We start from the raw sequence: 26,502 nt of genomic DNA, 5'->3' as shown, positions 1-26,502 counted from the left end.
CTGTGCAGATTGTTCTAGAGAAACTGGCCACCCTGCATACGCAATGCCTCATTTCCTAGAGCGTACCGGAATCTTGGAAGAACGCTAACATAATCCTAATCCATAAGAAAGGGGACGCCAAAGACGAAAAATTATAGACCGATCAGCTTACTGTCAGTTGCCTACAAAGAATTTACTAAGGTAATCGCAAACAGAACCAGGAACACCATAGACTTCTGTCAAGCAAAGGACCAGGCAGAATTCCGTAAAGGCTACTCAATAATAGACCATATTCGCACTATCAATCAGGTGATAGAGAAATGTGCGGAATATAACCAACCCCTATATGTAGCTTTCATTGATTAGGAGAAAGCATTTGATTCTGTCGAAACCTCAGCAGTCATGGAGGCATTACGGAATCAGCGTGTAGACGAGCCGTATGTAAAAACACTGAAAGATATCCATAGCGGCTCCACAGCCACCGTAGTCCTCCATAAAGAAAGCAAAAAAATCCCAATAAAGAAAGGCGTCAGGCAGCGAGACAAGATCGCTCCAATGCTATTCACAGTGTTTACAGGAGGTATTCAGACACCTGGATTGGGAAGAACTGGAGATAAAAGTTAATGGAGAATACCTTAGTACCTTGCGATTCGCTGATGATATCGCCTTGCTTAGAACCTTAGGGGACCAATTGCAATGCATGCTCACTGACCTGGAGAGGCAAAGCAGAAGAGTGGGTCTAAAAATGAATCTGCAGAAAACTAAAGTAATGTTTAATAGTCTCGGAAGATAACAGCAATTTACAATAGCTAGCGAGGCACTGGAAGTGGTAAGGGAATACATCTACTTAGGGCAGGTAGTGACGGCGGATCCAGATCATGAGACGGAAATAATCACAAGAATAAGAAGGGGCTGGGATGTGTTTGGCAGGCATTCGCAGATCACGAACAGCAGGTTGCCATTATCCCTCAAGAAAAAGGTGTTTAATAGCTGTGTCTTACCACTACTCACCTACGGGGCAGAAACCTGGAGGCTTATGAAAAGGGTTCTACTCAAATTGAGGACGACGCAACGAGCTATGGAAAGAAGAATGATGGGTGTAACATTAAGGGATAATAAAAGAGCAGATTGGGTGAGGGAACAAACGCGAGGTAATGACATCTTAGTTGAAAAAAAGAAAAGGGAATGAGCAGGACATGTAATGAGGAGGGAAGATAGCCGATGGTCATTAAGGGTTACGGACTGGATTCCAAGAGAAGGGAAGGGTAGCAGGGGGCGGCAGAAAGTTAGGTGGGCGGATGAGATTAAGAAGTTTGCAGGGATGACATGGCCACGATTTGTACATGACCAGGGTTGTTGGAGAAGTATGGGAGAGACCTTTGCCCTGCAGTGGGCGTAACAAGGCTGATGATGATGATGATGATGATGATGAATACCCTAGGAGATTTTTTTTGAATAAGTGATTGAATATGGCACTGGAACTTTAGGTTCTCATCTAGTACCACACCAAGAAATTTAGTAGACGCGGATCTTACAAATACATTATTAGAGACACTACAATAGAGTCAATGTGCAAAGTTTTTGAAGAATGGAATACCATAAATGTTGTCTTAGATAGATTAATGGTTAGCTTTTTTTTTACGCACCAGGAAGGAACATTCGTTAGGTCAGCGTTAAGTTTATCCTGCAATGCAAATAATTTTTTTTCAGATGCGATAATAGTGGTGTCATCAGAGCAAAGAAGGCAGTACGCATGTGTTAATATTTCTGGCAAGTCATTAATGAATAAGAAATAAAAGTGGCCAAAGTATTGATCCCTGAGGGGCACCTGTATTTAAAGTTTTTGATGAGGAGAAGACACCGTTAACTTCGACTATATATTGTCGGTCAATTAGGTAGTTGCGAAGGATTTGTAAAGGCGGCCGAGAAATGCCATAGGATTCAAGTTTACCTAAAAGAATACGACGGTTAATTGTATCAAACGCCTTGGTGAAATCAATAAAGAGAGCACCAACCTTAGTTGGTGCTCTCTTAGGCCTTGATCGATGGCTAATTTAACCCTCTCATAAAAGTAATAACCGCAAATTCAGTTGAAAAATTGTCACAATAACCAAATTGATTAGGAGTTAAAAGATTAAATTTGGATAAGTATTTAGTTAAGCGATTATGTATAAGTTTTTCGATGACCTTACAAAAGAAAGACAAAATGCAGATAGTGCGATAATTACTCGTGCAGTTATGGTCACCTTCTTTAAATACTGGGATTATTTTACCTGTCTTGAGGCAATTAGGAAAGATGCCTTTTACAAATAGTCTATTTGCTATATGTGCTGACGCAGCTGAGATTTCGTTAGACACAAGCTTAATGCTAGAGGGGCGTACCAAATCGATGCGCGGACCGGTTGTTTTAAGAGAATTGATAGTGTTACATACTTCTAGCGATGTTGTGGGGAACAGGTAAAATGAATGAGAACAGCGCGGAAAACAACGTTGAATCAGGCTGACTACCGTCTGCAATACTAAAATGGTCACTGAAAACATTAGCTATGTCTTGAGGGTCAGTGATATTAGCAGACTCGTGGTTCACACACGATATGTGATATTTAGTTGTACTGATGTTTAAGAGTTCTTTAATAACTTGCCAGTTTCGTCTAGTATCACTTCCATTTTTTCTTATTTTATTTTCGTAGTTATTACGCTTGGCATTTCTTAAAGTGGCTTTTAGAACATTTGAATATATGTGGAAGCGCAATCGCAACGCATTATTGAATGGCTGGACTTTTAAGTTTCTTACGAAGATTATCTCTTTCTTTAATGGACCACATTAAAGAAGCACTAATCCAAGGCTTTCTTGGCGAGCTAAACCACCGCGTCCCAGTAGTGTTACTTGTACATAAGTTAGAGCATTCGGATATTTTTGCGAAAAAATATTCAAAAGCCCTTTCGCCACATTGCTCTTCAAGCACGTCAGCCCAGTAATTTGCACGAATCATACCGGTGAATTTATTAGAATCAAAGAAAGTCCTGATATATTTTGCTGCTTCAGAAGGCGTTAAAGAACCTATGCAAAAAAATAATGGGGTATGGTCTGTTACGGCATATTCCACTATTCCAGCTGTGCAATGGCTTGCTACTTAGGCCTGAACTGGTTGCCTCAAGGCAAAACCTACCGCGGCAAACATTCCCAGCAGAATGAGGCTTGTGTGCGCTGAGGCGGAAATGCGCAGGCAGTTCAGCTCATCCTCATCATTCGTGCACTCATCACAGTGTAAGACATGCAATACACGACGTGCAGACCTCCATCACATTATATGGTCATGTTCATCAACAATATTAGACACAGCATAAACCCCGATGCTAAAATAAGAACCCCTCTGCAGTGGGAGGCTATAGTGCTCAGTGAATGCCCAGAAGACCAGCACTGGGCTGTACGCGTGGCGGAGGACGCCGCTACGCTTCAAGGCCTGGCCTGCGTCTGGCGGAAGGGGAGCCTTACGGGGCTAGCCTCCCAGCCGATCCGTTCCCATTTCGAACCCAAGTAGGGACTCTCTATAAAGATGTTTTATCTGTCTCTCTCTCTGTCTCTCTCTCTCACTCGCTATCTCTCAGCACATTATTAGAATCACATTGCATTGCTGTGTAAAAAGTTGAGCAAGGCTTCTTTTATGCTATATAAATGCCGTTATTACTTCGACCCTGCCACTCTGAGAACAATTTACTTTAGCATATTCCATAGCCATCTATCCTACTGTATTGCATCGTGGGGTAATACATACGTTACATATGTTGAGCCTATCGTACTTCTTCAGAAAAGGGCCTTGCGATTTATGACTTTTTCGGACTACAATGCTAAATCAATGCCGCTGTTTCAAAGTTAAGTATACTACCTTTTAATTTATTACTGAATCTTAAAACTATATTGCATACTCATAACAGCATAACCACTAACTGTCCTTTGAGTGTATCAAATTTTTTACATTCCAGAAGCAATACACGCAGCGCACTTAAGGGAAATTTTCTCTTGCCGAAAATGCATAATGTATATGGAAGGCGAAGGTTAAGCAACACTGGAGCACTCCTATGGAAAGGCCTACCAACAGAAGTAAAACAAGCAAAATGTTTTTCACTATCAGTGAAATCCCATTATCACTGATAGTGATAATGGGATTATCTTCATAGTTTTCATCTGGATGGTGTACACAGTTTACCTTTTTCACTTGCAGTGTATAATTTACTAAATACAGATTCCTTTCTGTGGGTTTCTCGTAGCTAATACACGTACCCTGCCTCGTGCTTTAAATGAATGTTTATGTATATATGACTTACTTATACTTCGTATTGATGTTAAGATTGTGCAAAATAACGAGCATGGATCCCAACTAGCCTTGAGCTAGGGATCCAGATGTCCTGTACAACATTTCCTGTGTGCTTTCCTATTTTGAATAAACTTCAATTTCAATTTCAATTTCAATCCTAATGGAGTGCGAAGGTATTCACAATGTGAAACCCGTAGGTAATATTCACCTTCCAGAAGCACTGGGTTTAAAAGCAGAGACGTGTTGAGTATTGGTGGACAAAACGCAGGAACAAATTGATGAGGTTTCATGCGCCGCAGGAATACAAGGCAGAAATAGGTGTTTGAAGGAGCAGGTAAGAGTAAGGATACATAAAAGAAAAGATAGACAGATTAACGTTTATGCAATTCTAGATTAGCTTAAGCAGGCTAGGCGCCTATTCGTTGTCGGCCCATTTAATGGAGATGCCAATAAATTCCGATCATCACAGGTGACGTCCCCCGCATACAGACTGCCACCGACTAGATTCATTTATCAGCCGCTGCAGGCCTTGTAACTAGTCATCATCGTCATTAGCCTATTTTTAGGTGCAGTGCAAGATGAAGGCCTCTCATAGCGGTTTTTAATTACTTGTGTCTTTTGCTAGCTGATTGCAGCTTGCGCGCGTACATGTGCTAATTCCATAACCCCACCTAATTTTCTGTCACCCGCAACTGCGCCTCCCTTCTCTTAGGAACCTTTTATTAACTCTAATGATCCACGGGCTATCTGTCTTGCCCATTACCTAACCTGCTCAGATTCACTTTCTTCTTCTATTGCCAACTACAATATCGTATCTCTCCGTTTGCTTTCTCATTCACTTAGCTGTCTTCCTGTCTTCTAACGTTACTCAACACAACATTGCTATTCGCGCAGACCATAACTTGTTCTCGAGCTTCTTCGCTAAGTGTACCTTTAACCACTCAGTAACGGATACGGAGAATGCATTTGAAATTAAAATACTTTTTTTTCAGAAATAGTTAGCCGCAAAAATTATTTCAATGCGTTCAGCAGAAGCGAAATTATTGGCAATGAAACATCCCGTACGCGGTTCTTTTGCTCTTTCTTCAATTACTTGCACTGCGAAGTCTACGGCCGAGCAGGGCGTGCGCACAACTCACCCCCTACTGAAGGCACCTGGGCGCGCAGTTGAAATTTGATCTTGGATGTTCACGTAGATGCCACTTCTTTCGATTTTGGCACCTACGACGCGCCAAACGCGGATGTCCGCAGAGAGCCGTTTGTTCTTAGCCAGCGAAGAGAGAGAGAGAGAACAAGCATGGTTTGTTACATAAAGGATGCTTTCGAGAGGACTCGTCGCGGCACCCTACGGCACTCCGCGGCGGCCGCGGTATCTGTGCTACGTAGCAGTCTACATACAGATGCTACATACCAATCTGCGGACGCAAAATTTACTAATCTACAACGCAGGCATCGGGCGGTGACCCGCAGCGTTGTCTGAACACTCCAGTTAAACGCTCTCCTTGTTTACAGCAAGTTACTTTTGTTTTGAAAGCGAATAAACTTGCCTGCGCTGAGCAATTTCTCTTATCTAATTGGGTTACAAGAGGCGAGGAGCACGCTCATGTGGAGAGAGTTTTGAAGGGGCCCAGCCGGCGCAGTTAAAATAGATAGTTGGAAGGTAAGGGTGGAGCCTGTGCCTGCGATTGGTCCGCTTTCCTTTAGCTTGCAGTGGCATGTCGAAAATTGTGGCGGCATGCAACGGAAGGTTAAACATGTCAGTATAGCTGATCCTCAGCAAAGAATAGTTGGCAGAGCAGCGCGGTACACATGCCGAAATGGCTGGATAACGTTATAATGCCACGCTAGAGTTTATTGTAAGCAAATAAACCTATGCTCTCCGGCACGTGCGAATAGCCCGTGCCCGAGCAATCGACGGACGGCCATTATCAATTACTTTCGGAACGGGGCAGCCTCCCACTATGCAGACAAACAAATCAGTTTTCTTGTGCATATGAACGAATCTTTGACGCGTATGCGTCACTTCGACGTGGTGAGTCTTCAGAGCATTTTGACGTCGCATGCCAGACAGGTGAAGTGGGCGCAGCACGAAAACTCTTGGCCAATAGCAGATGGCTAATGGTGAAAAGGCGCCGAATCAAAAATAAGTATTTTTTTCTTTCGTTCAGTCAATTCATGCATAATCAATGTACACTACGTGATATCAAATTAGGAGATATCGCGGTTCTCTTTACGTGGCGTGACAGGCAGCCGAAGTGGGGGTGACCTCGAAATTTTGACTAATTGTGGAGCGCTAATTTTAAAATTGGATTAGCATTGCGTTACAGCGCACTAATTGGTTGTTCAAAACTCCTTCAAATTAGCGAGAGCCAACGGCTGCGGCACCCTTAAGCAAGGCGGCCAATATTTTATTTATACACGGGCGGGCGCAGTCGAGCGTGAGCAGGCGATACTCGGCGTGTACCGGAAATACGTGTATATTATCTAATTCGAATGAACACTTTCGCCTACTTCCTGATGTTTATAAACTGTGTCAATAAATATACACAGTAAGAGTAGGTAGAAGTTCACTGATCAAAATACGTTTCTTGATATCAGCCTTTGGCCAATTGTAGCCGCTTAGGGTAATCCGCTATATTACGAAATAGAGTGTCCAGGAAAGAGTGAGGAGCAGGCTTCTGTTGAAGAAAGAGCGTTTGCAAAGAGCGCTCTCTTTGCAAGCTACACGCGTCGCGCACGGCTGCAAATTGTGGCTGAGATGTTCGCAGCAGCGTGTCCTATCGGTGTGTCCTATTAATTCAATTAGTAAGTACAAGTAATTTCCCCTCTATTATCATTGAAGTCTTTGTGTGCTAGTTTCTTATTATGCAATGATATATTGTCACGAGAGGAAAAGGCAGGCAGTCAATTTCAAGCGAACGGCCGTTTACTGTTCGCTTCTGCAGCAGCTACTACCACACTTCATCATCGGTTTCGAGCGTAACTAGCACGTGCCATTACCCCTCCCTCCAAAACAACGAAAAGAAGAGTGAATACTCCATGCGACTAGACGAAAGGTAGCCCCCCCCCCTCAAATAAAAGAAAAGAAAGGAAAGTTGGGGATATTTTAAACGCCGCAAGGAGAAAATAAAAGAAACAAGAAAGGCTACGGACGTGACGACAGGGGTCGCACCACAAAGTTTGTAGATGATAGCCAGCGCGAGTGGTAGGACTTCATCCTGCTAACGTGAACAATGTCAGAGGAACGTGGTCTGCTGGAGTGGTTCGAAGTTTCGGCTGGAATAACTTCGTAGTTGACGGGACCTAGACGATGCAAAGCTATGTAAGGTCCAAAGTATCGGCGCAATAATTATTCTGCGCGCCCTCGTTGACGGATAAGGGTCCAAACCCATGCGAGATCTCCGGGAGCATAACTGCGAGTTGGCCTTGTTGGAGCAGATTCATCTTAAAACTTTTTGTGCGCAAACAAACAGGGACGAAGAATAGGAGCAACACAAGGACGAGCGCTCGTCCTAGTGTTGCTCCTATTCCTTGTGCCTGTTTGATTGCGCACAAAAAGTTTTGAGAGATCTCCCGGGTTGTATGTGACGTCACGATGGCGTATATTGTATCGACGAGCATCTTGACTTTCTCGGGATAGAATTTGTTGCCGTGCAAGGTGCCGAACTGCTTCGGCACGCTGAACCAAGGCGTCTGTATTTGGTCTGGTAGGTTGAGACGAAGTTGGTAGGAGCATCACGTCGAGCACAGTGGTGACGTGGGGTCCGTAGACCAGAAGAAAACGAGGAAACCCGATGGTTTCTTGAAGCGCAGTGTTATACGCGAATGTCACCTACGGGAGCAGTTCGTCCTAATTTTTATGATACATACATATAAAGCATACCCGCAATCCTTTTCTTGAGACGCTCAGTAAACCCGTTTGCCTGTGGGCGACACGCAGCTGCCGTACAGTGCGTTGTTCCACTTAGCTGCAGAATATCACGGACCAACTAGGCGGTGAATGCCGTACCACGGCCTGTGATGACGACAGCGGGAGCACCATGTCGACATTTTTGACAAAGAAATTGCTGCATGTGAAGCAGTAACTCGCTGAGGGGCTTGCGTTTCGCAGTATCGAGCGAGGTAATCGGTGGCGACGACGATCCAGCGGTTATCAGCCGAAGACTTGGGAAACGGGCCCAGTAAATCCATCCCGACTTGTTCAAAAGTTGAGCAAGGAGGTCCTACAGGCTCAAGCAGACGGCTGGTTTCAGTGGTGGAACTTTGCGACGCTGGCAATCTCGACAACTTCTGTCGAACTGCTTCACGGTTTTTGTGAGTTTTCGCCAGTAGTACTTCTGCTTGACCCTTGGCAGAGTACGCGTGAAACAAAGATACGCATTAGTTCGTCGTGGCATGCACGTAGAACGTCGTCGCGGAGAGGAGCGGGAACAACGAGCCGGAAAACGGTTGACGTAGGGTGAAAGTCTCGCTTGTATAGGATGTCACCGCGTAGGCTCAAAGAGGACAAGTGACGCGCGAACTGCCGCCAGGGTTGTGGGCGGCTTCCTTCAAGGTATTCAATCAAAGGCTGGAGCTGGGAATCTTGGCGTTGCTGTTGAGCTAGGTTTGAAGACAGAAGAGTACATAGAAACCAGAGACGTCGTCAGTATTTAGACTGCCAGACATTCCTTTTCAGCTGCTGAGTTTTTTTCCGCAGCAGACAACGTTCGGCTGGCGTGCACAATAACGCGTTCAACGCCAGCTTGAAGCTGTGCGAGTGTCGCTCCGAGACCAATGTTACTAGCATCAGTATGGACTTCTGTGCCTGCCTCGGTGTCAAATTGACCAAGGATCGGTGGTGTCTGTAGACGTCGCTGAAAGTCGTAGAAGGCGTCGGATTGTGCCGGGCTGTAAACAAATGTGACGTCGTTCTTGATGAGTCGTTGCAAAGGTGCGGCAATCTCACAAAAATTGGGCACAAAACGGCGGTAATACGCACAAAGCCCTAAAAATCGGCGGACATCGTGTTTTGTCTTCGGTATCGGGAACAGAGCAACTGCCATGGCTTTGTCAAGGTCAGGGCGCACACCGGCGCTGCTGACCATATGACCTAGAAATTTAAGCTACTCGTAGCCAAAGTGATATTTTTCAGGCTTCAGAGAAAGGCCGGCGGTGCGGATTGCTTGAAGAACCGCCTCAAGCCGCTGGATGTGTTGTTCCAACGTGGTGGAAAAAACTACATCGTCTAAGTAGACTAGAGTGCCACTTAAGGTCAGAGTACACTGTGTCCATCATACGGTGAAATGTGGCAGGAGCGAAACAATCCAAACGGGAGGACCTTAAATTGATAAAGACCGTGGGGTGTTTAAACGTCGTTTCTTCCTTGTCCCGTTCGTCAACTTCCATCTGCCAGTACCCACTACGCAGATCCATTGAAAAAAAGTAACGGGCATGTCGCAGGGGATCCAAACAGTGGTTAATCCGAGGAAGTGGTTATACGTCTTTTTTTCGTGATCTTGTTCAGTTTGCGATTATGGACACAGAATTGTAGTGGACCATCTTTCTTCTTAACGAATACAACAGGTGAATCCCAAGGACATGTCCATGGTTGATTGACATGGTCGTCTAGCACTGGTTTAACTTGATGACGAATAGCATCCTGTTCTCTCTGTGACACGCGATAACCGTGTTGGCGAACAGGTTGGACGTCCGGTTCAGTGATTATTCGGTGTTTGGTTAAAGGAGTCTGTTTGACCTTCGACGTGGCGGCAAAGCAGTCGCTGAATGACGATAACAGAGTAAGGAGCCTCACCTTTTTGGGTTGGTTTAGCTGTGGATTGACGTTGATGCGACTGGTCAAGTCCGCATGGCTGGGTTCCGGAATCGAGATTGTCGATACTGAAAGCACAGGCGCTGGACTCGGTCACCGTTTCAAAGTAGGCCAAGGTGGTATGCCTCGCAAAGTGCTTGCATTCGCCATTGAACTCAGCAACCATGATCGTGGTCTGCCTATTTTGGAGCTTTACGAGACCTCGTGCGACGCCGACTTCTCGATCCAGCAAAATGGTAAGGTTACCTTCGGCGATGCCTAATCCTAGTTGGTCTTGGGGGCATTCAACGAGGACGCAGATGCTACTTTGAGACGGTAACGTCACGCAGTCATTGGCCACGCGTAAAGCCGCACGGTGATGTTCATCATCCGCACTAGAATCCGAAGAAACAGTTAGAAAAAGTCACGAACAATTCCCGGTGGGTTATGATCGCCCATTATTCCTAGAGAAAATCTATGCCCAGTATAACCAGCCGAGAACACTTGGGCACCCCAAGGAAAGACGCTACGAAAGTCTAAGTAGAAATTGCAAGTCTATCAGTGCCTAGTCCAATGGGTGACATGTAGTGCCATTCAGCCGTAGTCAGACGTCATGCTGTCAGCACCTTGCGTAGCCGACTGGCCGGTGAGGCACTCATAACCGAGTAATCAGCTCCCGCATCGACAAGTGCAGTTACTAGATAACCGCCGATGGAAGCAGTAAGAGCAGCGGACATTCTTTTGTCAGTTTGGAATGAAGGCGTCAGCGGTTCGTCGTGAGGGGGTGGCGTCGGCGGAGGACATCTGACGGTTTGCGTGACAGCGGCCTCATCCCCGGAGGTCGCAGTTTTCAGTTTCCCCGGCGCGGGCTTCCACCGTTGACTCCAGTGGAATCAAAGGTGGGTCGAGCGCGGTTTGGTGACGCGTACCGACGAGTTGATGGCGACCGTAACTGTCTTCACTGCGAGGTAAGAGAAAGCCGATTACTTTCTAAGTATTCCTCGATTACGCGCGGGCGTTCGCCATAGTGCGGGCAACGGGCGTCCGGGTGGTATCCCCGCAGACTAATCCGTCGGTACTGGCAGTCGCGATACATGTGACGAGGCTCCCCACAGTGGTAGCACAACGGACTGTTGTCAGGCGGGCGGCATACTGTAGAGTAGCACGGACCAGGATGAAAGGCTGCTGGCAGATTCGTGCGGTGGATTGGACTTGAGAAGCGTCGAGGAATTCCAGCAGGCGGCTGTGAGAAACGGCCCGTCAACGGCACGCAAACCCGAAGAGCATCCACGTAGGAGAACGTGGGGGGTTCGGTACGTATTGGTGGGGAGAGATGAACCACTTTGCCGATTTCTTCCCGAATGACTTCCGTAAGAGCCGTGGCACTAGGAAGTGCCGGATCCGAGAATATGACTTCTGCAGTTCACGAACTTGCCGTATTACTTCGGTAAGGGACTCCCTGTCATCATTTGCAGGTACGAGAGAGAATGCAGCAGCCATGGTGGCCTGGCGTTCATGCTGCGAGAGCCGCTGCCCCAGCATCCGTTCCATAACTGTTGCCTCATGAACGAACTGAGACACTGTTGTAGGAGGATTGCGCACGAGTCCCGCGAAAAGCTGTTCTTTTATGCCTCGCATTAATAGACGCACCTTCTTGTCATCTGGCATTAGTGGATCGGCCCGACGGAACAAGCGCATCATGTCTTCAACGAACGTGACAACGGTTTCGTTCGGCACATGAAACCTAGAAGACAATGCTTCTACGGCTCCTTCTTTCCTTTCGGGGGTGCTGAACGCGTCGCGAAGAAGTCGGTAAAACTTTTGCAAGCTGGTAAATGAGGCCCTGTGGTTCACGTACCATACTCTTGCCGCGTCCAGAAGGGAAAAGTACACGTTCTTCCGACTTACGGCGATCGTTCTAGTCGTTAAGGCGGCGACCCGGTCAAAATGGTCCCACCAGTCTTCAACGTCCTCAAAAAGGCGTCACTGTGAAACTGGTTAGGCGAGCAAGGCGACTTGGCAATGCATGGTACAGCAGCATTTGGGATCACTTGGTTTGGCTTGCGATTGTTTTTGACTTCTTCCTCACCGAGCTTGCCAGGGGACTGTATTATGGTGAAAGACGTCGGAGGCGACGGCCGCTTCCATGGATTTCTGCCATCCTTGAGCTACTGACGTCGGTAGCTTCTGCTACAGGACCAGTAGGCATACGTTGGATGCGCACCCCGCTCCTCCACCAGTTTGTCGCGAGAGGAAAAGGCAAGTAGTCAATTACAAGTTAATGAACGTTTACTGTTCGTTTCTACAGCAGCTACCACGCACACTTCATCCTCGGCTTCTAGCGTAACTAGCGCGTGCAATATAAATATCATTAAATAATAAGAAGCCAGCACACAAATACTGAAATAACAGAGGGGAAATTGCTTGTACTTACCAATTGAATTAAAGAAATGATAAATTATTGAAAATGGAAGTGGAGGAATAAACTTGCCGCAAGTGGGAAACGAACGTGTGTCCTTGCATCCTGCGTGCGATGCTGTACTAAGGGAGCTGTCGCGGCGCCGTTTTTCCATTCGCTTTCTAGGGTAGCCATGTGCTGCTACTAGAACTAACACAGGTAGTATTATCCAGCATCACCGCTTACAAACCTTGACCACCTTCGTTTTGTATATATATATATATATATATATATATATATATATTGAAAGGGGGTTTATTGCAGCTCGTACGAGGGATCGCAAGTCGCTCTTGATCGCGAGTCCTAGCCGTTCGTATCAGCAGCCCGAGCTCGGGTCTCGCGCCGCAGCGGTGGCAGTTCGCACAGCGCCACATGCATGTTACCCACTACAATTGCCCCCACGGCGAAGAGGAGCCATCCTGGCGACCTAAGGTGATGACACGATAAGGGGGTCGTGGTACGGCTTCAGGCGACTGACGTGAACCGTCTCGCGGCCACGGCGGCGTTTGTCCGAAGATGGCATCACCGGTTCGACCACATAATTCACCGGCGATGTACACGCGACGATCCGGTACGGACCCTGATATTTCGGAGCAAGCTTTGGGCTAAGGCCAGGGGATTGGAAGGGCAGCTGAAGCCAGACGTGAGAGTCCACGGCGAAGGACTGTGTGGGCTGCCCGTTGTCGCGTCGATCTTTGTGGATACCTTGGGTATCCGACGTAAACGAGCGAGCCAGTTGGCGGCACTCTTCAGCATGGCGAGCAACTTCGGAAAGAGGGGTGAATTCAGAGGCATCCGGATGATATGGTAGCACGGTGTCGAGGGTAGTGGATGGTTCACGTCCATAAAGAAGGAAAAATGGGGAGAAGCCTGTGGTAGCCTGAACGGCGGTGTTATACGCGTACGTCACAAAAGGGAGGACATCGTCCCAATTGGAATGATCAGACGCAACATACATGGTGAGCATGTCACCCAGAGTGCGGTTGAACCGTTCCGTGAGACCGTTAGTCTGTGGGTGATACGCCGTAGAGGTGCGGTGAATAGTGCGGCAAGCGGCGAGTAGCTCATTAATAACTTCGGATAAGAAGACACGGCCTCGGTCGCTGAGCAGTTCTCGCGGTGCGCCATGCCGTAAGATGAAATGCCGTAACATGAATGCGGCGACGTCGCGAGCAGCAGCCGAAGCAAGTGCAGCAGTTTCGGCATATCTTGTGAGGTGGTCTACTGCAACAATTATCCAGCGATTTCCTTTAGCAGTGGATGGAAGAGGCCCATAGAGGTCAATGCCAATCCGATCAAAAGGACGTGCAGGACACGGCAAAGGTTGCAGAGGGCCAGTCGTATGAGGAGATGTCTTGCATCGCTGACAGGCTACACATGACCGAATGTATTTGCGGACATAAGAATACATGCCGCGCCAGTAGTAGCGCTGACGGAGCCGCTCGAGGTTTTCAGGACGCCAGCATGAGCTTGTTGGGGGTCGGCCTGGAAATACGTGCATATGTCGGAGCGCAAATGGCGAGGGATGACTAGCAGCCATTTGCGACCATCCGGCTGATAGTTTCGGCGGTACAAGATGGCGTCCCGTAGCACGAAATGGGTGGCTTGGCGACGAAGGGCTCGAGGGCATGTAGCCGTCGAAGAACTGTGAAGAATGTCAATGAGAGACACAATCCACGGATCTTTCCTCTGTTCAGACGGCATGTCAGTAACAGCAAGTGTAGCAACCGGGCACTCTACGGGGGAGGGTGGCGTTTCGTCGGATCTCAAGGGCGATCGGGAGAGTGCATCGGCATCAGAATGTTGGCGCCCGGATCGATAGATGACGCGAATATCAAATTCTTGGAGCCGAAGAGCCCAACGTCCAAGACGGCCTGACGGGTCCTTCAGTGACGCAAGCCAGCAGAGCGCGTGGTGGTCTGTCACAACATCGAACGGATGGCCATACAAGTAAGGGCGAAATTTGTGTAACGCCCAAACTATAGCCAAACATTCTTTTTCTGTGACAGAATAATTGGTTTCTGCCTTCGTGAGGGCCCGACTCGCATATGCAACCACATATTCCGGAAAGCCAGGCTTGCGTTGCGCAAGGACGGCTCCAAGACCAACGCCACTGGCGTCCGTATGAACTTCGGTCGGTGCAGTCGGGTCATAGTGGCGTAGAACAGGTGGTGAGGTAAGCAGACGACGCAAAGTGGTGAAGGCTTGGTCACATGCCGGAGTCCAATCGCGAAGGTCACCTGGGCCAGCCAGGAGCTTCGTCAGAGGAGCGATGATGCAGGCAAAATTGCGTACAAAGCGTCGAAAATACGAGCAAAGGCCGATAAAACTTCGGAGCTCTTTCAGTGTAGTCGGCCGCGGAAATTCTGCGACAGCACGAAGTTTGTCAGGGTCGGGAAGGACGCCGTCTTTGGAAACGACATGTCCAAGTATGGTCAGCTGGCGGGCGCCGAAGCGGCACTTTTTCAAGTTAAGTTGAAGGCCGGCGGTGGCAAGACAAGTAAGGACGTCGCGTAGACGAGAGAGGTGAGAGGTGAAATCAGGGGAGAAAACTACCACGTCGTCTAAATAACACAGGCACGTCTTCCATTTGAGGCCTCGCAGAATATTGTCCATCATTCTTTCGAATGTCGCTGGCGCATTGCAGAGGCCGAATGGCATTACCGTAAACTCATACAGGCCATCAGGCGTAATGAAAGCTGTTTTCGAGCGGTCGGGTCTCGCGCCGCAGCGGTGGCAGTTCGCACAGCGCCACATGCATGTTACCCACTACAATATATATATATATATATATATATATATATATATATATATATATATATATATATATATATATATATATATATATATACATTGGCATGGGGAATAGAGTAGCCGAAAGAGACAGGAATTTATATTTACAAAATATATAGAGAGAAATACGGCTGCAGGCTAGATGGCAGAACAACAACACGAGCGCTACTCTACTCGTCGTTTTCACCGTCTTTCTGGCGCAATCTTCCGTGGTCGGCAGGATGCGGGCTTCAGTGCGCGGGAATAGCGCGCAACATAAAACCTGGGCGTCGAGAGCGTCGTCTCGGCGCTTAAGGAGCAGTAGGATCGTGTCAGGAAACATTAGGCTTAAGTCGAGAGACGTGCACGATATCAGTGGCGGACGCGGCAGATGGTGGACTGTCCAATATAGCGATTTGGAACGTGACAGCAGAGATATGGCGTAGTACCCTATAAGGGCCGGAGTAGCGGGAAAGAAGCTTGGGCGACAAGCCAACGTGGCTGCAAGGCATCCAGAGGAGGACCAAAGAATCCGGAGAGTAATTAACGACTGTGTGATGGGCGATCGTAGCAGGCCTTCCGGGACAGCTGGAAGGCATAGAGGCGATCTCTTGCAATCTAGCAAGCCGTTGCGGCCCGACAAGCTGCAGCGCGGGCGTAGTCTGAAACCGGGTGCACAGGTGATGGTAAAAGAGTGTTGATGGGCAATGTGGGATGCGGCCAAACAAGAGATAAAAGGGGGGAAAAGCCCGCGTTGTCATGGCGCGAGGAGTTGTAGGCAAATGTCACATAAGGCAAGGTGCTCTCCCAATCACGGTTGTCTGAGGAAACGTACATGGAGGGCATTGTGGTCCCTGTGAGTTTGAGGCGCTCGATAAGCCCATTGCTTTGAGGATGGTAAGCAGTTGTCAGCTTGTGACGTATGGAACACGAACGAAGAGGGTTGTCAATGGCTTGGAACAGAAATGAGCGACCATGCTCGGTCGGCAGCTGCCGTGGACCGCCGTGGTGAATAATAATGTCCTAAAGGATAAATTACACAGCGTTAGTGGCACAGATTGTCGGCAGTGCCCGTGTGATAGCATATCGTCTCGCGTAGGCCGCAGCTACGGCAGTCCACTTGTTCCCCGTCAAAGGTGTTGGGAATGGCCCGATGAGATGTAGGTCGACGCGGTAGAACCGGACACCAGGAATGTCTACAGGCTGAAGAGGACCGGTAGGCGACAAGGATGGATGCTTGTGGCGCTGGCGGGACTCAAAAGCAGCAACATATCGGTGCACAGAGCGGTGGAGGCCTTGCCTCCACCGCCTTGCCTTGGAGGCCTTGCCTCCAGGAGAAGCTCTGGGCTATCGGAGCTGGTGTCGCGTCTGTATAAGATTCCGTCACGAAGCCGAATAATTATAGGGGCGCAGCAGAGTGAAGAGAGCGTAGACGGTGAATATTTGATCGCAAATTGGCATCGAGGAGCTGTTCGCTGCTAATGTCGGTTAAATCGGACATCGCGAAGACGCAGGCGTCCGAATCGTGCGCTGACAAGTCGGAAGGATTCATTGGAAGACGGGATAGGCAGTCCGCATCCTGGTACAGTCTGCCAAACTTGTAAGCGAGGTCAAAGCTGCATTCTTGCAGTTTATGTGCCCAGCGACCAAGTCGTCCAGTCGGATCTTTGAGGGAAGACAACCAGCAAAGCGCATGGTGTTCTGTGAAGACCGAAAGGGTGCGCCCGAACAAGGGTGATCGAAACTTGTCGAAAGCCCAAACTGGTGCGAGGCACTCGGGCTGAGTGATCAAACATTTTCACTCTGAGTGGGAAAGAAGATGACTGGCATAGGCAGTGACGCGGTCTCGTCCTTGTTGCTGCTGGGCGAGGACAGCACCGATGCCATGCCCACTTGCGTCGGTGTGCAGTTCAGCGGGGGCTGACGGGTCAAAATGGGCCAAGATGGATGGGGGTGTAAGTAAAGTCGTGAGCGTGTGAAACGCAGGGGCCTGTTCAGGACCCCAAGAAAATGACGTCACCTTCCTCAAAATTTGCATGAGTGGGCGGGCAACATCGGCGAAGTTCTTGACAAAACGTCGAAAATAGGAGCACAAGCAGGCAAATCTCCGCGCGTCTTTAGTGAAAGTCTAGGGAAGTCTGACAACACGAATTGTTTCTGGGGCAGGTTGTATGCCTTCAGCACTCACAAGGTGGCCAAGCTCAGTGATTTCGATGCGAACAAAACGGCATTTAGCAAAGTTGAGCTGAAGACCTGTGAGAAGACGATGACATCGTCTTGGTAACAGAGGCATGCTGACCATTTGTACCACGAAATGCGGTGTCCATCATCCTTTCAAATGTGACAGGGGCCTTAGACAGTGCAAAGTGCATTACCTTAAAGTGGTAAAGTCCATCGTTCGTAACAAATGCGGTCTTTTCACGCGCTTGATCATCGACGGACATCTGCCAGTATCGTGACCTCTGGTCTATAGAAGAGAAGTAGGCAGAGCCGTGTAGACAGCCGAGAGCGTCATTGATCAGCGCCAGAGGGTAGACATCCTTGCGCATTACTTTATGTGCTCGTAGTCTACGCAGGAGTGCCAGCTGCCATCTTTCTTCTTGACTAGGATGACCGGAGATGCCCAAGGACTGCATGAAGGTTGAATGATGTCCTTGGTAAGCATCTTGTCGACTTCACGCCATATCACTTCTCGCTAGGCGTAGGACACGCGATAAGGACGTCGTATGATTGGACTGGCGTCCCCAGTATCAATCTTATGATTTACCACAGATGTCTGTCCCAAAGAACGGTCATTAAAATCAAAGATGTCGCGGTAGGATTTCAATATGGGCCGCATATCGGCTGTCTGAGCAGGAAAGAGGTCAGATGCAACCATCTTCTCAATATCACCGTCAACGACATTGTTCGAGGAAGATGAAGGGGCAGAAGACAAAGAAGTGTCTTTGAGGAATGTAGAAACGGCACACTCATCCATAGAAGAGATCTGGGCAAGAGCCATGCCGCCTGGGATAAGTTGCTTGCACCAGCTAAAGTTCATTATGGATAGAGACGTTCGATTATCCGTAAATGTAATAAGGGTTTGAGGAAGAGCGACGTTTTTGGTGGATACGACGTCCACGATCGGGGTCGAGATGTATTCGCGATCGGGAATGTGAGAAAGAGACCGCAAATTTACATACATAACGGCTTGAGGAAGTAAACGACGTTAATCCACTGAGCACAAGCTCGGTTTGCGTGCAGTAGAAGCGTCATCGTGCCACGGTAAGTCTAGCTGAAGCAAGCCGGTTCCACAGTCAATAAGGACAGAATGAGAAGACAGAAAATCCATACCGAGGATGAGTTCGTGGGAGCATTTCTCGAGCACGGCAAGTAGTACGCTTTTGGATCGGTCAGTAACACTTATTCGAGCGTAGCACATCCCTAGCACAGTAAACGTTCCGCCATCGGGGACACGAATGAGCGGTACTGTGGGTGGCGTTAAGAGCTTCTTATAGCGGTGACGAAGCTCCGAATTCATCACTGCTATCTGAGCCCCAGTATCATCCAGAGCAACAACATGTGTGTCATCCAGTTTAACGTCTATCAGGTTCTGGTCTGCAGTGTAGTCAGAGTATTTGGCAGGCGAGTTGTCGATGAAGCATCACCTCTGGGAGCTGCATCGTCAATTTATCCCGAAAGAGTCGTTCAATCGGAGACGTAGGGTGGCGGAATTGGAGCGAGCGAGACGACTGGCGACGAGACAACGGCGAACGAGACTGGTGACCACGTGGGGATAGTGAACGACGATACGACATGGAGGGAGCGTCATCGCCGGTGGTTTGGGGAGGGTCTTGGTTGGGCTGAAATTGGCCATGATCCACGTCAGGGCGATGGTTGTGTTCATAGGGCGCCTGATACCAGTACCACTGGCTGTTACAATGGCGGGCCACATGCCCAATACGATGGCAGTTAAATCAAATCGACAGTCATCAGTATTCCTCGGCTGGATTGCGAGAACGGAACGGCGGCCTTTGACCTTGGGCGTGCGAATTGAGGAACGGCGATCGATCGGCTGGTAAGGATCTGGGCGCACACAAAGGCCTGGCTAGCATTGGATAGCTCCTCATGAAAGATTCGACAAGTGGAATCATCTGAGAGCTATGGTCCCAGGTACGGCCGCGCGTAGAAGCAAGAGACACAGCGTCAAGTTCACGGCGGACGATATCCTTCACATGTTCTACGGTCAGCGGCGCCGACAGCTCAGGTATGTCTTCGCACGACCATGTTGCTGCCATGTCCGGAAGTCGAGCGAAATGATGGGCAATGCCTCGATATTTGGCGGCCTCAAAGTGCTAGCCCTCTTAGATGATGGCATCGATGGGGTCGCGGTCTTTGCAGATTAGCACATTGAAGACATCATCTGCTATGTCCTTTAGCACGTGGCCCACTTTCTCAGTCCCCGTCATGCCGTCGTCGGCGTTGCGGCAAAGGGCAAGCACGTCTTGTATCTAAGTGAGGTATGACTCTCGCTATCTGCGCACGAGATGCCAGCTCGTTTGCTGCTGCCTTCCTATCTGCAGACTAGCCGAACAGTGAACGCATCTTTTCCTTGCATGCATCCCAGCTCCCAATATCGTGTTCATTATTCGCAAACCACACCTTCGCTATTCCTTTCAGGTGGAATATGTTTTCCAACAAAATCGTCTAATCCCAGTGATTATTCTTACTTGCACGCTCGTACAGTGGTAGCCAGTCCCCGATATCGACGTTGTCAGTCCCGCAGTGCTTGGGTCTTTTAGCTGAGACAAGATGACCTTTGTCGTTGTAGTCGCCTTGGTGGGCGCCAATCATCCTTCCCCCATCGTGGAGAAAGCCAAGCATTTCGCTGCGGAGCTTCGTTTTACCCTGTGGGTACCTCGCACCTCCCACCATAATACCACGGGGATGAGGGTAGCCTGAACGGTTAGCAAATGGTATTTACAAAATATATAGAGAGAGACGGCTGCAGGCTCGATGGCAGAACGACAACACGAGCGCTACTGTGGTCGTCGTCTTCACCGTCTTTCTGGCGCATTCTTCCATGCTAGGCAGGATGCGTACTTCAGTGTGCGGGAATAGCGCCTGAGAATATTGTAACCTAGCCGAAGATCAAGCGACAAAAGTCATTCCGCAGATGAAGTGGGTAGCTGCGATGAGCTGAAATAAACAGGAATGGCCACCCTGTCGGTCCAGTTACCTGTTCTCTTACAAATTTGGCGCAGTCGCGTATCAAACCTTGAGCTACTTGCCTGAGCCGTACCGATTTTCCATGGACGATGTGCACCAAGGTTACAGTTTCCCGTGATAAGCCGGTGAACGTTGCACACTGCGTCTACAGTGTAGAGTGGTCCTGTTCGGGTGAGCACTTGCCATATTGAACTCTTATTACTGCAACTTGTCTACCTGAAGTCGAGCGCTGGCGAGGAATTTCAATATTGCCATGAGTGATCTCCAGCATGACGCAGACGCTATGCGTTCTTAAAAGCTTCGCAGTTCCACCGCAGCAAACCCAGTCTTCACGAAAACGGAAGTAACATCTCGTAACAGCAATTTGAAGGAACACAGTGCAAGTGTGCTGATTCACGATATAATGAAGTTAATAGCCAGCATCAGCAGCACATATTCGATTATTTTTTTGCGAGCAAACTTTCGGCACATGAGGAAGACTCCCATGCAGCTTGCCAGGCCGGAGGTCTACGACTCGTCGTACACAGGAAGTGTCCCGGAATGGCTCGATTTTTGCGAATACGCCTGTGACAGGAATTGCTCGCGAGAGCATAAAGACGAAGTTATGGAGATGCATCTGTACTTAGGAGCGAGCGCAAATATTTGGCACGAGCTTCGAGCTTCTGAAAAAGGTGAATGCCCATGGAATGAGTGGAAACATAGCTTTCTTCTCTGATTCGGAGAGAACAAGCTTCAAAGTTGGGATAATGCTGTGTCTTACAAGTACAAGTCCGGGCCGGTTCTTGACTATTTCTTTGAGAAATGGAGACAACTGCATTTAGCTGACTGCTCTATCGCAGGCTTCATTGGTCGCGCTCATTTTGCTGGGACTTCAGGAAGACATGCGGTGTCATGTTCAGCTTCGAAAGTCAAACACAGAAGAGTTACTACACAATATAAAAGAGCTGTATTATTATGTTGTGCAACCTGTGAGCATATATAGTAATGTGAAATCCCAAGATGAACTTGCCCAACCATATAAACAAGTCGCATATCAAGAAAAGAGCAGTAAGGCAGCTACACACACCTCTGAGTACAATTCACCCCGACCACAACACAAGATATTTCTTGTTGAGCGCACCAACTTGGCATATGTTCTGGTGCATATAAATGGAAAAGGACTCCGCGCGCTCGTCGACAATGGAGCTTCCATCACCCTTGTGAACAAGGAACATATTCCGGACTTGAACCCAGTGAAAGGTTTTCCAGTGAGTGTGTGTGGATGCGACGGGAAAAAGCAAGTGCACTATGAGCGGGCGGAGGTAATCGCCACGTGTCAGAGCAAGAGTATCAAGACCAAAGCGTTGGTCCTCAATGGAGTAAAATATGAAATTATTTTGTCACGCGCAGTAATGCAAGAGCTCCGTCTAAATCTATATTGGGGATGGCCAAGTTACTACTCAATATGATCCTCAGTTATCATCGTTCTCCTTATATAGTGAAAACCTTCGGTAGCCCACTATAGCGGATGATTACACCAGGATGTACCAGGAGCTGCTCTGTGTAGGAGGTTATCCTGTGGCTACATCCAACTTTAAAGTACCGTTAGAGCTTCGAGATACAACAGTTGTGAAACGCAGGCCGCACAACATGTCGCGAGATAAGAAGATACGGCTCAAGGTAGAACTGCAGAAGATGCTCGACGTTGCTGTTATCCGCCCGCCCAGGCCTACCTTTCCACCACGCATCACTATAGCACTGAAAGAAGACTGAACGTACAGAGTTTGCACCAATTACCGTCAAATCAACAAACGATTTCAAATGTTCCATTTCGCGATGCCACACGCCGGCAATATTATCAACGAAACTGGCGGTTGCAGCGTATTCTCTCGCTTGGATCTTTGGAAGGGCTTTTGGCAAGTGCCTTTAGTAAAGGCGACCAAAAAATTTTCAGCATTTATGACACTTTTTTACATATATGAATATGATAGACAGCGTTTTTGTTGGAAGGATTCGCCAGCTTGGTTTCAAAAGATGAATAATTATTTGAAGCCATATCTTGGACGCTTTTGCAACCTCTACATTGATGACATTGTAGTTTACTGGAGGTCCATCTATCCATCAGCAAATGGTCTAGCAGAGCCAGTTATCCGAGATATAAAACAATGTTTAAGTATGTACCCAGGATTCTCAGGAGGGTGGACGTGTTCTCTGCAAGCAGCTGTGTTGCACAACAATAGATTTCATACGAGCACTCTAGGATGCAGTGCTCTATACACCGCCTTTGAGGAGCCTGCATAATTTGCCTGCGGCCGATACACTTGGAATAACAGAGAAGCGTAACTTGAAGGAAACGAATAAATGTTCAGAACAGCAAATGAAGCAGAGGGAAACGATGAAGTGAGCATTTGACAAACGTCATAACAATAATATTCCCGCAGTTGCATATAGCGATATGGTTCCGTTGCGGAAAAGATATGGCGGTACCAACACAAAACTTGAAGCCCCGTTTATAGTGGTAGAATTGGCTAAAAAATTTGTAACAGAACAGGTAACTGGGCCGACAAGGTGGCCATCACTGTTTATTTCAGCCCATCACAGCCCTCTACTTCTTCGCCTTCGGAATCAACTTTCTCGCGTCTTCTTCGGCTAGGTTATAGTCACGTGGTAGTGACGGTTGAGGACACAGCAGCAAAACTGTGAATGGCGAAACTAACTTTATTGGACGAACCTGTGCCCAGAATAAAGCAGGCTACACTCAATGCTCAACCAAAGCGGCGAACACAGTCGAATCTGATGAACGGGTCAAGCGTTTCAGCTTTTATACATCAGTCCTCGAATGTTCCAGAGTGACCACTGGGACCCGCGTGTCTTGCAGAAAGCTCTACATTATTCGCGCGCGCATACATGCAATCGGATTACACAAGGTTTGGTGACAAACATCGGATGGAACCATCGATAACATTCCAGAAATTCCGAAACAAGCGGGTGCGTCCTACGCTGTGCGATAACATTTGTTAGGTGGTGAAACGTGGTCGCCCAATAAGGATAACAAGTACACGTGTCAATACCCTCCTCTTAAAAAGCATCGACCCGATGCTGCAAACAAACGAAAGTGATAAACAGAAACACCCGTGGCAAAGAAACAACAACAGTTCGTCAGCGTGCCTAAAAGTTTAAGACGCACCACGTAAACCACTTCAGATCGTGCGCGGCGCCGCTGTGAAGGCGAAATGCCGGCTGGCACGACGTCATACACCAGTGCGCCTATATGTCGGATGACCTTGTATGGTTCGAAATAGCGTCGCAATAGTTTCTCACTGAGTCCTCATCGGCGTATTGGGGTCCAAACCCAAACATGGTCGCCGGGCTGGTACTCGACGTAGCATCGTCGGAGCCGATAAAGCAGCGAGGGTGCAGATAAATCACCAAAGCCACTTTGCGGACTGCGCAGAAGCCGTAGTGTATTCGATACCTTCGAAATGTTAGAAAAAGTATGTAGGGCAAACTGGAAGATGCACAAACGAAAGTCTCAAAGAACATAAACTGAATGTCGAGCACGCGAACAGGAATTTAGGCATCCACGTCAGGTATTGCCCTTCCAAAGCGTGTGCCGCAGAATTCAGGCGCTTTGAAGTGCTGGAAAAACAAACAGCTGGTTCAGCAGATTATTCAGGCAACTGACATTGCCAGACTTCGTGACCAATGTGTTAGCGGGCCGTGCTTGTTGCTAATAAAAAAGGAACTTGAGCACGTGCAATCATTTTATTGAGTGTACAGAAGTGTGTGTGTCACATGATGTGTAACGACGGGTCTGTGACACGTATGATAAAATACATGTGTAAGAAGCCAGGTTTGTTTGAACTAAACGTTGTTGAAAGTCAGCGCTCGTGGTGTCGTCTTCTCGTATCGTCTGCCCGTCTACGCTTTGAACTGTTTACTGCAGGATGGAAAACAGACAAGCCCAAGCTGCTGTTCTAGCAATATTTCTCGGATGTATTGAAGTGTATAAAGTTGTAAGTTTGGATGGAGCGAAACATTTCAAACAATGATTTGAAACGGTCATAGCGGATGCATTTGGATATTCTCTGGACAGTGGCACACCAAACTCTCTTGTCTTCAAAGTGGTGCGATAGCTCGCGTGCGCAGATTGCCGGTCTTTGATGTTTCATATTTCGAACTGGAATCAGCCAATTTCAATAGCCAAGTGCGATTTTGCTGACTGGAGCACAGATGCTGCTGTAAACGCTGTGCAAGACTGCAAAAGAAATATAAGGCTACTATTTTAGTCATGACTGCTTTAAGGCAACAATTAACACATTCGTCCTCCTCGAGTAGCATTCTTTTTGCGATAGCATGGCGGCCAAGCGTAATCATCCTATGTCACGCGCACAACATTCCGAGGGACTAGCTTTTGCGTGCTTGCCTTGAGGTTGCAGCTGAACAAACACGTAGACAAGGAGGGCGATGATGCAGCATACGACAAGCATGATTGTAGTCAGGAGACAGCCTTCCAGTTTGGCCCGGTTAGGATTCTCCACGACCAAGTCCTCCCTGCGAGAAATATTATTGTCAGGACATAATGACGCACAGGTATCTTCCAAGCAGACTCAACGATTCACAGAAATATTTGTAGTTTTGGGGGCAAAAATTAGCTGACGTCATGCGTGGCGCCTTGAGGAAGCGGTATAGCCTGTATTATTAGAAGTTACTAGAAATCCCGTAGCCCTAATCTCGGTGTTTAATTCTAGTCATACATTATCCTGGGATATACATATTGAATACGCATTGAAACCACTCATTTTACTCTACATTAGAAATCTATTTGTGCTGTCTCACTGAGGAAGACTGTTTGTAAGCTCTTAGAATATATTATTATGTAGGGCTTAACAGTTTCCCCTTCTGCGTATCCTTACAAGTCCAACTCGTAAAACAATTTTCTACGTAAAATAATACTTTTTCGGCCCTATGCGAAACATTGTGGAGAAGATCATCAGACATTATGCACTACTTCAGTATACTTGTTCGTAAACTATTCGATGCTATAGGTGGAAGCTACTGCTCTAGTACGCTGAAAATATAAAATATAAAACCAACACAACTAAACACATATTCCGAAGTATTACCTACCACAGGCATTCACAAAATACGGAAGGAATATGGGTGCTTTTTATATTCCATTTTAGTTCAGTTACTTGCAATCTAGTTTTTCTAAAGATTTGTTAAACAAATTCCAAATTTTATGAGGTGGTTTGCGACACATGCGGACATATAAAGTGAAGTGTGGAGATGCAAATCATATGGTTACTACACGCTCATACAATGCTGCACGTTGTTATCAAGAAACCCATCTACACTATAATCTTTAGAACGTGTTTCTATTGCCGGAACTTTTTTAAAATTATGAAGTCTCTTTTTTTCATTTTTCTCGGTACTTGTATGATACTGATGTCTATTTCGTTCTTTTATTTACAGTGTTTTATGCATTATTCACATTTTGTCGCACGGTTAGGTGTACATCTCTTTTTATATCCTGTTGTGAAAGTGTTGGCAAGCTTCTGAGTAGGCTGGTGAAATTGTCATGTCTGCTGTGTTTTTACTTTCTTTACTGATGACCGGCATTTCAGCAAAATTAGGTGCTCATGAACAAACGCTGCCCATTCACGCACACAAGCCACACGGCGTTTGCAGATCGGAATTCACTAGGGTATATTTGTACCGAAACAAAGATTCTATTCTGTCGTATTCACAGGCCCATTCTGGTAAATAATGACGCATTTTCTCCGTGTTGCTCTCAAAGCTTAGGGTACCAATTGTACTGTTCCTCAAGAAACGCTTTCGATAGGAGAGTGAAAAAGGCCAGCCAGTATTTCGCGAGATTAGTTGCAGTCTGTGTTCACACAGTCGTCTCTTCCGACTGCGTCAAGGTTAACCTCAAATGGCGCCTTAGGCTTTCTTCGCGAACAGTGAGCTGACGCTTTTATTCGTAGTCGATTGGC

At 47.6% G+C, this 26,502-nt stretch overlaps 1 protein-coding gene across 3 annotated transcripts in view; it reads right to left on the bottom strand.

Moving 5' to 3' along the window:
• Positions 1-26,502, bottom strand: part of LOC142576615 (uncharacterized) — a 501,274-nt gene that overhangs the window by 398,924 nt on the left and 75,848 nt on the right. For all 3 annotated transcript variants that reach the window (XM_075686816.1, XM_075686815.1, XM_075686817.1), the window contains exon 3: positions 24,930-25,057. In XM_075686816.1, the coding sequence (XP_075542931.1) occupies positions 24,930-25,057 (128 nt within the window). The remainder of the gene's footprint in view (positions 1-24,929; positions 25,058-26,502) is intronic.

The sequence above is a fragment of the Dermacentor variabilis genome, chromosome 3 (genome assembly GCF_050947875.1).
Source record: "Dermacentor variabilis isolate Ectoservices chromosome 3, ASM5094787v1, whole genome shotgun sequence".
Classification (NCBI taxonomy): Eukaryota; Metazoa; Arthropoda; class Arachnida; order Ixodida; family Ixodidae; genus Dermacentor; species Dermacentor variabilis.
Note: the sequence above shows the minus strand (reverse complement) of the source record. Positions and strands in the feature narration are given on the sequence as shown.